This window comes from Dermacentor silvarum, chromosome 1, assembly GCF_013339745.2.
Source record: "Dermacentor silvarum isolate Dsil-2018 chromosome 1, BIME_Dsil_1.4, whole genome shotgun sequence".
Taxonomy (NCBI): Eukaryota; Metazoa; Arthropoda; class Arachnida; order Ixodida; family Ixodidae; genus Dermacentor; species Dermacentor silvarum.
Genome location: NC_051154.1, coordinates 326,720,082 through 326,734,855, shown reverse-complemented (window position 1 = coordinate 326,734,855; position 14,774 = coordinate 326,720,082). Strand labels below are relative to the sequence as shown.

General features: G+C 45.8%; 2 protein-coding genes across 6 annotated transcripts in view; one reads left to right on the top strand and one right to left on the bottom strand.

Moving 5' to 3' along the window:
* Positions 1 to 14,774, top strand: part of LOC119437340 (uncharacterized) — a 583,955-nt gene that overhangs the window by 272,481 nt on the left and 296,700 nt on the right. The gene's annotated exons all lie outside the window — the stretch shown is intronic.
* The window catches only part of LOC119437342 (uncharacterized), a 528,585-nt gene that overhangs the window by 425,616 nt on the left and 88,195 nt on the right, over positions 1 to 14,774 (bottom strand). For all 3 annotated transcript variants that reach the window (XM_049660446.1, XM_049660448.1, XM_049660447.1), the window contains exons 5-7: positions 7,045 to 7,176; positions 5,703 to 5,828; positions 668 to 763 (exon numbers count right to left, since the gene is read on the bottom strand). In XM_049660446.1, coding sequence (XP_049516403.1) covers positions 668 to 763; positions 5,703 to 5,828; positions 7,045 to 7,176 — 354 coding nt within the window. The remainder of the gene's footprint in view (positions 1 to 667; positions 764 to 5,702; positions 5,829 to 7,044; positions 7,177 to 14,774) is intronic.

The following is a 14,774-nucleotide window of genomic DNA, read 5'->3' as shown; positions in this document are numbered from 1 at the left end:
TATGTTGTCCATATCATTTTTTCGTTTGTTTCTGTGCTAGGTAGAACATTTCACTATGGGAGCCTCAAGTTCAGAAATATTAAGGTCCACAACTTGCTGAAGTGCTGTGACCATTAGCCTACCACTGCAAATCAGAAATGTGGCCAGTAAGAAGGCATGTCTACATACTGAAACAATTTCAATAGGTACTAACATGTGACAGCAGTCTTGGCATAATGTGTGTCACCTACCGAATGACTTGCTCGCATAAAATACGCACAGTAATGAATTTGAAAAGCTTAAAGCGAGAAAGGTATGGAGCCCAGTCCTGATCACGAACGCGTCATATTGATTGTTCACCACAGGTCTTAAAGCACAGTATATTCAAGTTCCTTACAGACTGTTAGGTGTACAAGAAACTCCTGTAATGAAGTGCAAAGGCTACAATTCTTGAAAAAAAAAATGAAGACTAATAATTCTGTTGCGCACACCGTCACTGTTTGCAGAGTGCGCTGAATAAACAGGCAAGAAATGCCTTTTAAACAGTTACTCAGGCTGTTCTGTTCGTGCATTAATGGAATGCATGAAGGCTGACAGCGCGACGTGTAAAACCTTCTGTCTTGCATACACCACATATGACTGAATACTTCACTTCAGTCTACATGGAAGTTAAATGTTACAACAGTACCTTTGGGCGATGGGAATCTGCTGGAGCCCATGCTCGAACGCCCGCTGTGAATCGGCGTTGATTCGCTCCAAGAGAACATAAGGCGTTTGGTCCATGCTGCAAACCAAAAGCAAGTGGAAAGAAATTGGTGTTACAATGCATTTTGTTAACGTGCGACTTATTGTGTGAAAACGTGAGACAGCATGAGCGCCTATCTGTTGGAGAAAACGAAGGGACAGAGTGAATGTACTGAGCAGAGATGGCAACAACTGAAGCTGGTGTCCAGTGAGACGGCTTGCTTTTACAAAACGCTCGGCACCGCAATCTTCACCGAACTGGACCTGACAAAAGCGGGAGCACGCAGCAAACTATCAATTCTTGACCTAGAACAGAAACTCCACCGTTCGAGGTCAGGACAAAACTGCTTTACACCAACGTTAAAAAACTAAGAACAAAGAGCAACAGAAAAACGGAAAGCGAAGCGGCCACCTCGAAGCCGGCGGAACCCTAGTTAGCGCTGCCCCGAATACAAAAGTCGGCTCAAATTCTGTTGAACAGGCTTTTGAACTCAAATGCAATGAACATGTCAATGAATCTAAATTAAGACAGGAAGCTTAAGTAAAGTGAGATGCTGGTGACACTTGTCCCGATTACAGCTGCTGGGATGCCACGACCACACACAATGATGTTGATGGTGTGACGCTGCGTCTGCTGTGCGTCTGCCTCTCGCCGACTGGCTGGGCCGGTGGAGCTTGTCCCTAGATTTTCTGCGCACGGCACAACGGAAGACGTGATTGGTGACTGGAAAGGGCGAGTCGAAGGCGCGCGTTTCAAAAGAAGGCATTGTTCAAATATTGGCGCTAGCCCGTACACAGATGCCAATGCGCGTCCTCTTGATAACAAACAATAGGCTCGCTCTGGCGTCAGTAAATTGACTCCGACACTTATGTTCACACACCAAAGTAGACCGCGCTACTGTTACTTGCGTTTCACCACCTCTTCGAGCTTTTGATCTCTCCTACTTAGGGTTGGAATTTATCATTTCCTTAATTCAATTAGTAAGTAGAAGTAATTTCCCCTATGTTGTCCTTAGTCTCATTGTTTGTTGTCTTCTTATGATATGATTAATAAAAATCGGGCCCCTCGGTTCCCTTTCTTCTAGTTCATTATTTAACGAGGGCTCGAATCCGGCAACATTGATGCCTTCAGGTAGGATAAGTGGGTTTATTGACCAGTTGGCTTCACCGAAAAAGATCACGTGCTCGTGACGCCTGCGGCAGAAAGGATGTTCTACATCCACCCCTAGGTTTGCGAGTGATGGCGCTGGCTAACACTCCCAGGGTGAGTTCTAGTTGAAAAAACATAAATACCCAGAAAGTGGATGGCAAAACGGCTCAACGGTAGCTCAATGGTGAGAGCATCGCACGCGTAATGCGAAGACGTGGGTTTGTTCCCCACTTGCGCACAGTTGTTTTTTCATCCGTTTTCATTGCCATTAATTTATCATATTTCGTTAATTCAAATAGTAAGTAGAAGTCATTTCCTCTATGTTGTCCTTGGTCTCATTGTTTGTTGCCTTCTTACGAAATTGCACGCATACGTAACAGTACCCTTCACCTCGTACAGTAAGAACCCTAGCACTCAAATGCTCTGTACGTGTTCACGGTCACCAAGGCGCATCGCAGCCCCCAAAACAGCTCACACGAAGCAAGGCACAAACAGCACATTACGAATGGCTGTGATGACGCGACAATAAAGCTCATCGCTACAGGTCATACGTTCACTTCCTAAACACAAACCAGCACTGCACACTGCACATACACGTATGAGCTTCGCAGCAATGAAGCGCGCACACACACAGCACCTAGGCACACCATACGCTCAGGTGGGCGATCGCACTCTGCTCATTCTGGCACGTACTGAATACATGTGCCATGCAGAAAATGCACGTGTATTTGATGGCCTTCGCGTTTGTACTGCTGGTACTGCACAAGCAAAATACGGCCCAACACACACGAAATCACCGGTTTCATTTCTTCTGACCCTCGCGTAAACACAACAAATTTCGGTCTGTTGCCGTTGACGATCGCACGCACTGAAGAGGTTAGGCAGGGTACAGCGGATTGCTGTGTTCGACAACTATCTCTGCGAGTGCTCGATAAATCTTGCAATGACCCCCAAAAACCAAAACAAAACAAAAAACTGCCACAGGTGCCTAGGCCTTGCGCTTCGCTTCGAACCAGCGCCATGTTTGTGCGGTCGCCGCATACATGCTGCATAGTGGTAGAGTGTACTAGACAATGGACAAGTGGGCCGAACGGCGCTCTGCCGCTGAGGCACCGCGTGTGGAAAAATAGTGCGAGGGCGCTGCGAGCGAACTGGATTGGGGCGGAGACGCGCTCCGCGGCATATTCAGTGTACTTTCTCTGCGGGCGCCGAGGCCGATTGCGCATAGTACGCTTTTAAAATAGCACTTTATTTCAAGTGAAACTTTATGTTTACACCATTTTGCCAAACATATATAATTGAGGCATAGATTAAACAACACGATGTCTTCAATTTTGCTGTCGTTGTCAAGTGCGTCGTCTGCTAGTGAGCACGCGTTCGCTACGCAGACGCCCAGTTTTTCTCGCAGAACCTCTGTACAGTACTTTTTTTTAATGGTTTAGTTGCTTCGGTGCGCCCATGAATCTTGACGGCCGGTGCCAAATGTAGTTTTTACCACTGTCCTCTAAAAGTAACTGGTATCTCTGCACCATGAAGGCTACGTAAGAAAATTTTATTATCGATATCGTGTCATTTTACACGTGCTTCTTGTTGGTGGATATTGATCAGGGACAATGATCGAAGAAACAATATTAGAGTGAAATAAACCCGGTTTATTAACTGCGTGGCCGAAGAATGAACAATGTAATTTCTAGGTAATTAAATCAAAGGGTACATAGACCTATATATGTAAGGGAAAAATAATATTCTAAATGCCATAATTGAAAAAGTGAGAACTCCCGACCAGAATAAGCGCATGTGTTTGCAGTAACCAACACACATTTGTGAATACTGTAAATAAAACTCATTCGAAGACATAATATTCATAGCTGGCAAAACCATGTTTATATATATATATATAAGATGCCGCACGGAAAATTGCAGCCCTCGAGATCAGAACCCACGGACTCCATACACTGTAAACTGCTATGCCCTGAAGCATACTAGAGACATGCCTTGAAAGCATGGTTAACCTAGCATGGTTGAAAGTGAGCGACTTCCCACGCGGCTTCTGAAATCCGTACGCGGCCGCTAGCTCTTTTCAGCGGTCGTATTTTCGTTACGGCTGGGCAGCAGCGTGGGACAGGCTGCCGTGTGCCCAATAACGACGACGGGAGCCAGCGAGAGGCGTGTACTTGGGAAAAGAACGCGGTGCAGCTGTAAGAAAGGTCTGTACAGCAACGCAAACTTATTGTACCAGTCTATTTACTTTTGAAAAGTGGCTGGAAAGGTGACAATATAGGTGGTTAACCACAGTTGCACTTTCTCCAGTGAAAGCAGGACGATGGGCGGCTTTCACAATTTGCAAGGCGGGCTATCGGCATCGCTATCACTTCGCAGCGTTGCTGGAGGAGGGACTCATTTTTTTTTTTTTTTTTTTGAGTCTGCTCAGATCGAAAAATTCTGCTTACAAAATATCCACACACTTTTGGAAATAACCGCTGCAGGTGTAATCACTACCGAGGGTGAGCTTTTCATTGCGCTATAAAAAAGTGGATCCATAAATATCGGTTGTCAGTCCCTTTAAGGCACTCAGACCCACAACCTTTGGTGGGAGTCGAACTGTTTACCTTCGGTGGTCGCAATGCTTTCGCATTCATCCACGTATGAATAACCAAGTGCCCCTTGAATTTTTTTTATACAACTACTCCACCATTTTGCAAGATATATCCAACAATTTTGCATTTTTAACATAAACTAATGGTATCTTCGACTGGTCGCATCCATCCCCCGAAGCACAGTCATGTAGATCCGCCGTTCCCCGGACTCAGATGTAGAGGACAAGCGCGCAAGCCGAACGTGTGACTCAGCTCTCGGAGGGGGAAATGGCAGATGCGAAACCACGTGACTACTGCTAACGTCCGATGTTTCGCCTATCCAAAGCTAAACCAGCGGATGCGCCGGTGGGACGACCGTTCGTTGAGCCGCCAGCATGCTGTGGCCTAGGTTGCCTAGGCTACGGTGGACGGTCGCCAAGAACGGCGACACTGTGCTGTGATGACGTTGCTGGAAACGCTCTCATCTTGACGACTGCTCTGACGACAGGGCGCGGAGCGCCTCAGAGCGCTCGACGTGGGAGGAGAGCGATCGAAAAGAACCAGCCGAACGCAAGGCGCGCACCCTCTTTCAACCAGCCGAAGACAACGCCGCTCGCGAGAGCGATCTAGAGCGCTCCGAGGCGACCAGTCGAAGATACCATAACAAAGTGCAAGCCAGTAACGCAGCTTGCCACAGTCAAAAATGCACGAAATGCTTGCCAGCAATTAAAAAAACAAAGTTGCCAGCAATTCAAGCTTGCCAGCCAATAGAAGCACTTCCTGTGTGGAAATGGCAGCAGAAAGGAATCAAGACTAGTTTTTTTTGTCTTTTCACTTGCTCTTCTTGCTTCTATTTTTGCACAGTGAAATATGGCGCAGCAGCTATCTGAACATCTGATCTTTCATCTTAACAGTGGTTCAAACATGGCATCACTGCTTCAGTGAAAAGCCATGCTACAGTGGCTAGTAGCTGTGCAATCCAAGGTGCTATGGTACCTCTCGAAGCCCGATCTTTTACGCAATTTTTGTTATGAGCACACTAAAAAGTGAAATTTTCTCAAGTCAGAGGAACCCCTGGGGATAGCAGGGAAAAAAAAAAGAATCAAACGTGTGACTGAATCGGCTGTTGTAATAAAGAGTCCCTCCTCAAAGCAGTAGGCAGTCAACCGGAGCTGTAGGCCGTCACCATTTCTCCAGATGTCATGTGTAATTATTGCCTCTGGCATACTGAAAACATATCCATGAGCACACACCTTGAAGGACCTGGTGACAGCTTTCGTTTGGGAATTTTTCTTGCTGGCTGCCCACTTGGGTTATCCCCACTTTGTCGCAGTCCATATGTAACAGCAAGAGGCAGCTTTTCGAGGACTATTGGCCTCCTGCATATATAAAAAACGCCACGTGAATAAAAGCCTGTTTCCGGGAAACTGCACAGAGTATCCAGCAATAGTTTGTAAATAGCTAACACAGATGACAATCATGAATCCCCCCTTAATTTTTTTTTGTTATGATCACTTATACAACAAAGGTCAACTGGAATTTTCAGGCAAACAAAGGTAGGTACAAAAAATTACACCAAAACTCATCTCAACGATGACTGTCGACAGCAATGCAAATAGCAATTAAGCAATGTAGCGACAGACCATATTTCTGAAGTCCCATTTATATGACATGTGTAGTCATAATTTTGAGACTTTGGTTGCTTCGGCTATATGCTACATACTCCGATATCATCCCCCTTTGCTACGGCAATCACTTGCTAACGTCGCCCATAAGCATGGAGGCACGACGACTGTATTGCTCCAGCACAGTGACGATGGAATCACGAAGAAGGAATGACATTGATCAGATTACAAAGGCGTATAATGATGATGGCATGATGGCAATGAGTGAAATTATGATGATGGTATAACGACGACTGACAACGATGGCATGATGACGATGGTATAATGACAACCGGATGAAAAAGCAGGAATCGCGATGATGGCATGACCAAGAGGGCATGATGACAACAGTATGACAATGGCTGCATGGTAGCATCTGTTTCACAATTGAATGATGACAGCATGATTATGATAGATTAAAGTCATTCAATCTACAAACGTATGACAATGAGGCGTACAAAGGTTGTATGACAATGAGGCGTGATGACATTGGGATGATGACACTGAAGTGATGATGATGGTGGCATGACAACAGAACAACCACGACAGTATCCTGATGACGGTATGACAACCAATCCATGACGACGACTACGCAGCGACAACAATAGTATGACAACAGCATGAGGACAATGGGATGAAGAGGAGTGTATGATGACAATGGCATGATGAAAGTTGGATGACAAAGCTTGAGTGATGATGATGGCATGACTAAGACTGCATTATGACAATGGTCTGACAATGGAGGTGTGATAGAGGTATTACCGAGCATGTCCAGATTATTGGTGTCCAATTTATGGGTCGGCGACTGTACAGCCATAAATGTATCCGGTGAGAAAACAACGACGAATGCCAAACCCCTGAGAAGACACAATGAAAGCTTCGCTTTAAAACAAAGAAGTCTCGGCATTGTTTGCAAGTAGCCGTAACTCACTTTTCCTTGGCCGATCCCGTTTTCTGTCTTCCATTGCTCTTAGGCCCTGTCCACAACCTCATGCGTGGGTATTTCCGAGAGCATTTAGTGCTGCAACAGACATGTTTGCTCGGTGTGTCAGGGCAGGGTCGCCTAAAAGATAATTGTAAAACAAGTTGAAGAATTTCTAACCAGAAATGAAATTATGTAGTTAGAGAAAATAAAAAAGGTTAGCATTAGCAGGACCAGAGGCTTGGCAAGTAAGAAACAATGCACAACTTTGTGATGCCATACTGAAATTTCCACGAGAGCTTCCTATGATATAATATATTTTGACAGTGCCTATTTTTTTCTTATTTTTCTTGTTATTTTGTCCAAGATGACAGGTAGACCATGTTTGGGGGCCTTCCTGTGGCACTTTTCAAACATGGTAGCTAAAACAACCTATCTGCTAGACAATGATGTCACGAACACCTGAACAAAATATAGTAACCTGCATTTTTATTCGGCCTAAAAAAATGCACATACTGCTGCTTCATAAGCCCTCAAGTTTCCCTACAGCATAGCACTTTTGGTCTATGTCATTCAATATAACACTTGGCATCAGTGCCTGCCTGGTTAGTTTAGAAAAAAATTGGGGCCTATAATGTGCATGTGTATCTAAGTACACAAGCATTTTCACATTTTGCCCCTATCGAAATGCAGCCGGGACCAAACCAGTCACCTCGAGCTCAGCAGCACAACATCATAGCTAAGGTTCCGTGTTTTCGGTATATGTACCTATAAACACAAAAAATTAAACCCCGAGGCGGTTTCCTCTGAATAGGTGACAACTGAAAAACCCTGAATTTCCTTTCAATTCCGTACCCCATTCTCTTCTATCTTTGCCAGCATGACGGTTTCCAAGTATTAAGGCCACGCATAAATTTTCGGAAACAATAAAAAAAGGACATGGGAGTACCCAGGACAAGCTCCCCCCCACAGAGCCCTCTACTCTTTCCACTTGAGCAGAGTGACCGGAGAAGAGGAGGCAAGTTCCTCCTCGCCCTTCAACGTTTTCCAAGCTCCAATAAACATAAATTTCTGTCCGGCATTGGTGTTAACTAACAGAGGTAATTAAAGGGACATACAACCGCTCACAACATGAATTGAGATAACCCCGCGGATGGAAAGATCGTCTATCGTATTGGCTAGAACGGGCCCTATTTTTCTCATTAAACATGGATTTATACTTTTAATTCTTCACTAAAAGTCGTGAAAAATACAGTCAATGGAAAAATTTTACAGTATCGCATTTGTTTTCCGCGCGCCGCAACCTGCCGCGGCCACCGGTGATTGGGGCGCTCGTGTCACGTGACCTTTAGCCGCCATATTCCTTCCAAGCCCTTTCAGTTGGCACGTCGAACCCGTAGCGTACGCACCGCACAGGGAGAGCACTTGGTCGTTTCGTTCAACGCTTGTGTTGCGCTTGCGAACACCAGAAATAACCCATCATCATGCCTGGGTGCTGCGCTTTCGGGTGTAGCAACCGAACGGAGTCCGGGAAGGCATTTTTCTGTATTCCGTGCGGGAAGGACGACGGTGAACGACGTTCTGCGTGGCTCCACAGAATTAGCCGCAAAAACTTCGCGCCCTCGAAGAACACACGCTTGTGCGAGGCAAGTTTCTTGAAAAACTAGTTTATGGACAATCATTGCTTTCAAGCGACCGTACTTGCGTGTGACCGCTAAACTTTAGCTGTCCGGTTCACGCTCATCCTTCTGCGTGCGGCTATTGAACACTATGTAGCTAGCACATGTGGTTTTGAGTGAGGTGTTCCGTTTTCGTGGCTCGCTTTGTTTCACGCTATTGAAAATCGCCCAGTACCTATCTTTCATGTAAGCTCTCCAGTTCGCAATGCCCGCTCTGCTTTGCGCTATTGTTTCCAGTAAACTGTTCGGTTCGCGCGGCTCGCTTATTGAAAATCACCCAGTACCTAAGTTTCAAGTAAGCTCCTCTACTTAGTGCTGTTGAAAACAACGTAGTACGAACTTTCTAGCAAGCTCTCCACTGTTCCATTCGGTTTGCGCGCCGCGTTTGAAGAAAACGTAGTACATATACGTGTCAAGTAAGCTGCAGTGCTTGATTCGTGCGGCTCGTTGGAAACAACAAACATACATTTCAAGTGAGCGTGTTGTGCTCACAGGGGAAGCGAAGTTGTTAAAGCGTTGAGCGGATTATTGAGTGTTTATCCATTAGATAACTTCAGGGCAGGTACGACAACATCTGCCAAATATTCGTAACTCAAATGCGGCTCAGATTGCACATAAAATACTGATTTGCTTTTTACGCGACGTTAGCGTGTGTACGTTTTCTAAAAAAAAAAAATATTGCTGTGTTGTAGTGCGCCGAGCGATAGCCTTACCACAGTAATAGCTGGTGAGAAACGGTCACCGTAAAGCGATAAGCAATGCTCGTGTCAGTACAGTCATCTGAGCTATTGGGCGATTGGCATAGCTGCATACTTCGGATGAAAACAAGGCGCGAACGAAAAGCGCTGGTGTTTTTATTTTATCCACATCTTGCAGCCCTCTTACTCAAACTCAACAAATAGCTACAGAGTAAAAGGAGACGGTTGCCATGAATAACGTGTTTTAAACAAGCACCAGGTCTATACAGAAAATGTAGCTTCAAAATGTCTTCTATAGATTTCCTTACTCTGCCATCAAGATTCATGTTTCTTTCACTTCCCTATTCCCTTCCCCACATGTAGGGTAGCAAACTGGACAAAGTCTCGTTAACCTACCTGCTTTTCCTTCTGTCTCTCTCTCTTTGTATCGGCCATGCATGCTTATTTTATTCTGTGTGCATTCTTTGGAGGAACAAAGACGAGAAATTTGCCTCTGCCTCACTGTGGAGGCATATTAGATTTGAAAAGCGGTGCCAAATGCACAACTGAGGTATCAGTAGCGCTACACAGAAAAAAAAAACACTAGCAATAAACTTGCAGCGTGAGTAAAAATGCATTGTGTGTAAACATTAACTAATGGCAAGCCAACGTCTATCAAGCAGGTTGCCAACAGCCGACAGCTGATAACCTGGTATATTCAGGTGACACACTACAAGGAACAGGGAGCCAAGGAGCACCTGAGGGCCCAGAGGAAACTCGAGGTATCCAGGGAGCATCTGAGAGCCTAGGAGGGACTGACAGCTCTTTTGCGACTGGAAACTCACCAATGGAATGCTCTACAGCAGATACAGGTACCGTGCAGTTAAGCGCTAATTCGCAGCATATTTGCAAACATCTATTGTAGACTGAAATCCTCTGAACTGCATTCTACTGAACCGTGACCAAGCAAAGTGATAATAAGTATTGCCTGATGTAAAGTGCAGTACACTGTTAAAGTGAACACTCGTATGTGCTGTCTTCACTTTACAGGCATTTTAGCTCCAGGCGGCAATTAAATCTGTCACATGTTTACCAAAGTTCAGTAGTGCTCAGTGCTTGCAAGAACAGACACAGGTAGAGATTAGTACCATGCGATGACCATGTTTACGAAATATGCAAATTGTGCACTTTGGCTAGACTGGTTGATGTATCAACAAGAAATTGCGGGAACATTTTTTCTAGGTTGAAGAACCAATGTGGTTTTACATTGCTCATGTACACCTGTTTTTTGTTACATTTGCTTCGGAGGAACAAAAACGAAAAAGCCCACATCATAGAGGAGGCATACCAGATCGAAAAATGTTCTTGTTTATAGTGTTTTTCTATCATGTCTAGCGGTTTTTTGGGTGGCATTTTCAATGTTATTGGTTTATGCATATCTGAGTTTTCTATTTATATGCGATTTACTTGCAATAAATATTCTGCGTGAGTAAAACAGATAGGTAAATGTAGTTGCATAGATTCACCCAACTAGCAACAGCAGCAAACTGCACATTTATCTAGGAAGGCGCCACTTCCATCAGCCACAAATCATCTGCTGCAAAGCCAATTTTAGGCTTTCCAGATGAAAAAATTCACACGTGCTTTACATTCACGTGTTCAATTATGTCTTCTAGCAGGTGTGTCATGTTTTTTATCTGGATCACTGCGTTCAGCAGAGCTCTTAATTATGCCATTAGTTTACCCACTTCACCGTCAACGTCAAGAGTTTGCACAATATCTTGTAACCTGTCTTTACACAATCTTTGCTTCTTGTGCCAATGCATCCCGACATCCCAGTGTTCTGTCACGTTCCAGAACATACCAACAAGCCCAACTCAATATGTTTCTTGATGCTCTTTTTCCTTCAGTGTTATAGAGCCAAATTGCGTATTTTAAGCATTGACCAAATCGCCTATAGCTTCAATCTTGTCTTAAATGCTACTTCGAACACCACCTATTATCAGTTTCACACATTCATTTTAAATCCTTATTTCAGATTCTCGGAAGATTTTATTGTTGGAATTATTTGCTAAATAACGCATTCAATTATTTTGCAGCAGAAGATGACCCAACGGATGAGGTTCTAGTGTTAAAACGGCAACTCAACTTGGAACAGAAAAAACGAGCCAAGGCTGAAGAATGCAGAAACCTGCGGACAGTCCTTCAACAAGATTTTTGCAGCTGCAAAAAGGGACCATGAGAGGATCTGCGTGGACTGACAAAATAATACAGAAGTCATTAAAAGTGCGACTCGCCTGCGGACCGAGAGGTTACGAGTGCCTCCGCGACAATGGATGGCCACTTCCTGCAGAGAGAAGCTCTCCAAAAGAACATCGTTTGGACAGATTACTTTATCAGTAAAAGTTGAGTTAGTGTTTCTCTTTAGTGTCACTGTAGATCTTCCTGCTATTGCAAAAAGTTTATTTTTAGAGGGTTCATATTGCCACGAGGTCTCGAGCTGCGGCGAGCGCGAGCCAGTATTCAGGCAAGGAGAGAAGAAGAAGAGGTTTTTCGTTTTTGGGGTCAGCCATCTTCCTGGCTAGTACTCGTCTCTGCCGGTGCAGGACTTCTTGCTCTGAAGGCCTTCTGTTGCACGTGACAATATAATTGTTCGGCAAGAGTCGGTAGACGCTTCTCGGGCGAAAATGGCGATGAAGCGCGATCGTAAACAAACGCAGCCAGTGCCCGGCGGCGCGACGGTCCACGTGATGCCATTAGGCCAATACCGACACGGCCTCGGAAAGGGTGTGCGAGGAGGCGGCGGCATTCTTCAAAGCGTGACGCTACTTTTTATATATAGGGGCTTTAGAAAGGAGGGTTCACTGCCATTCTGTACGCGTGGTGGCTACGGTAGCGTGGCTGAGAAGTCTGCACGTAGACGCACGTTCCGGCGCAATGCAGAATCGGCGACCTTGCCATTTGAGAGAGGGTGAAATTTCCGCCGCGTTTTTTTTTTTCTTTCTTGCTTTCTTTTTTTTTTGTTCGCGCGCGACATTGAGGGGTCACTTTGGCGCCGCCGCGTGATTTCGTTCGAATCCGCCTTTTTCATGGCGCTACGGCGCATGCGCCCTGCCCTGGCGGATTAGTCGCGAAACGTTTTGGAAGGGTCAGGCGCGCGGCCGTGCGGCCCCGTCTCGGGGAAACGTCCCCCGAAAAAAAAAAAAAAAATGCGCTCGCACGCGCGTTACTGCAAGTGCAAACTCGTGCTCTTTACCTCGTTGAAACTTCACTGGTAGCTCGACGTCGGTGCGGTATCGAAAACGTGCGTAGCGTAAGACTGCAACTCCACTTTTAACAGAAAGCGGCGAGGGCTTCGTCCAGACTGCACAGGGAACCACGTAGTTGCCGCCTTGCATTGATGGCTGTAATAGCAAATTTATCGATAAACCCCTGCGTTACACTTGGACAACACTTAAAAACACGTTGCTGACGAAGACATCTTGCAGCGTCGGTCCTCGCTTGCTGGTAGTGGCAGCGTGTGCCCGACTTCGCATACGCGTTCAAGGCGCAGGCAACACTGGGACGATACGAGACCGACAAGACGCGGACGCTTACGATTGGCCGACCATTCAGCACTGTGTCGCGGAGACCATTTTATCATACCAGGCCTATACAAGACGTAACCGACGAGCGCGAGTTGTACTGCGACGGGCTTTCTTGTCAACGGCACCGATAAAATCAGCGTGCCGACCATCATTCGACCGAACCCCGCGCGATCGGCCGTCGAACCGATAACGCGATAGCCGCAACGCCTTCGTTGGTATATATAAATAATCGTGCTCAAAATGAGTCAATACATGCCTACGAAGTTGAAATGCACAAGATTCGACCCTCTCAATCCGTGCACATAAGTTTGAGCCAATGTTGATCCTGTTCAGCGGAGGTTAGGCCTGGCGCCGTCGAGTTCGCGCACCCGCTACCGGCGGACCTGTACTGAAAAGTAAGCAAGTTAGGATGAAGGAAAGTGCTTTTATAGTCCAGTTCTAGCTTTAGCGATTTGAAATAAACTACTCTTCGCGTCGATCGCCGCGTACACAATAATCTGCAAGCGGCGACACAGCGCTGTGCCCAACGGCTGTGCCAACATCTGTACGTCACCGTTCCCGTAGGCTGCCGGTCGTATTCGCAACGTAGATGGGTGGGTTTTTACGTGTTGGCATGCTGACACATTTCTTAATTCCTGAGATGTATTCTTTATCTCTGCGTCAAACCCGAAACAAGAGATGGTACATTCGGTACAGCATCATAAACAGTCGCCTCGCTCAGTTATATACCAACGGTGTCAGCGATGGCATCCGCGTTTTTACAGGAGAACAACACGGCCTTTAAATGAGCGCTTATGCGAGCACAGTTTGCTCTAATAATGTTTTATCACACGCGCAAACTAACTATCGCGAAGTTAAAGAAAAGCGAGAATCAGTAATAATTAACAGCCCAATATTTGTAACTGGATCACAGCCGCCATTGTTTAAGTGGCTCAGCCGCTCATACTGACTCGTCTCACGATGAAACAACGCAGCCCATATGAGCAGATATGTGTTTTATTCTACGTTTCGACATTCTTTCATGTCAGCGCCTTTTCATATGTGCACCTTTCCCCCACTTTTTTGACGCTAACAACGATCTGTGGCTGTCGATGCCGATGTAAACAAGTGCATCGCTTTGCTAAATCCGACGCGGAATGCTGCGGACTCGAAAACATCTTATTTATGCGAAATGTCTAAAGAATGTGTAAAAAGAATTACAAAAAAAGCGAGGTGCAAGTGCAGCAGTTAGTGCCAAGACACTCCAAAGCAGCCGCTACGGCAGAGGGAACTCAGCGTGCCTTTATCGGCCGCACTGTAAACAAAACAGCACACTCAGGCCTGCTCACCCTACATGTATATAGTTGGTGAGTGCTACATGGCTTCCAGGAACGACATGCTGCCCCCCAGAAGCCATTAATAATTATTCGCAATCCACGAAACGCACAACCGATGCGCCCTTAACACGGGCGCAGGTTCACAAATCAACCGGCGAAAGCCCCAGCCCCTACCAAAACGTTTCCAGCGGCGCGCGGCAGAGGGCAGCACAGGAAAATGAAAAAGGCGGATTAACGAGATTCGACTGTGAATGCAAACGTTCTAGCCGCATTCCTCGACTGTCGCATACGCGTGGCGGCTCGGTGCACATGTTTTGCATATGTGCGGGCCTTGAAAATTGTTGCTTTGGTTATGGTGCGGTACCGCTTATAGTGTGGATATTCGCGACTCCGGCGACTTACGTTATAAGCGGTCTACACTGTATTCTAATTCACTAAGCATTCGACAAGCAAACTCGTGAAGCAATCAATGCAGACCGA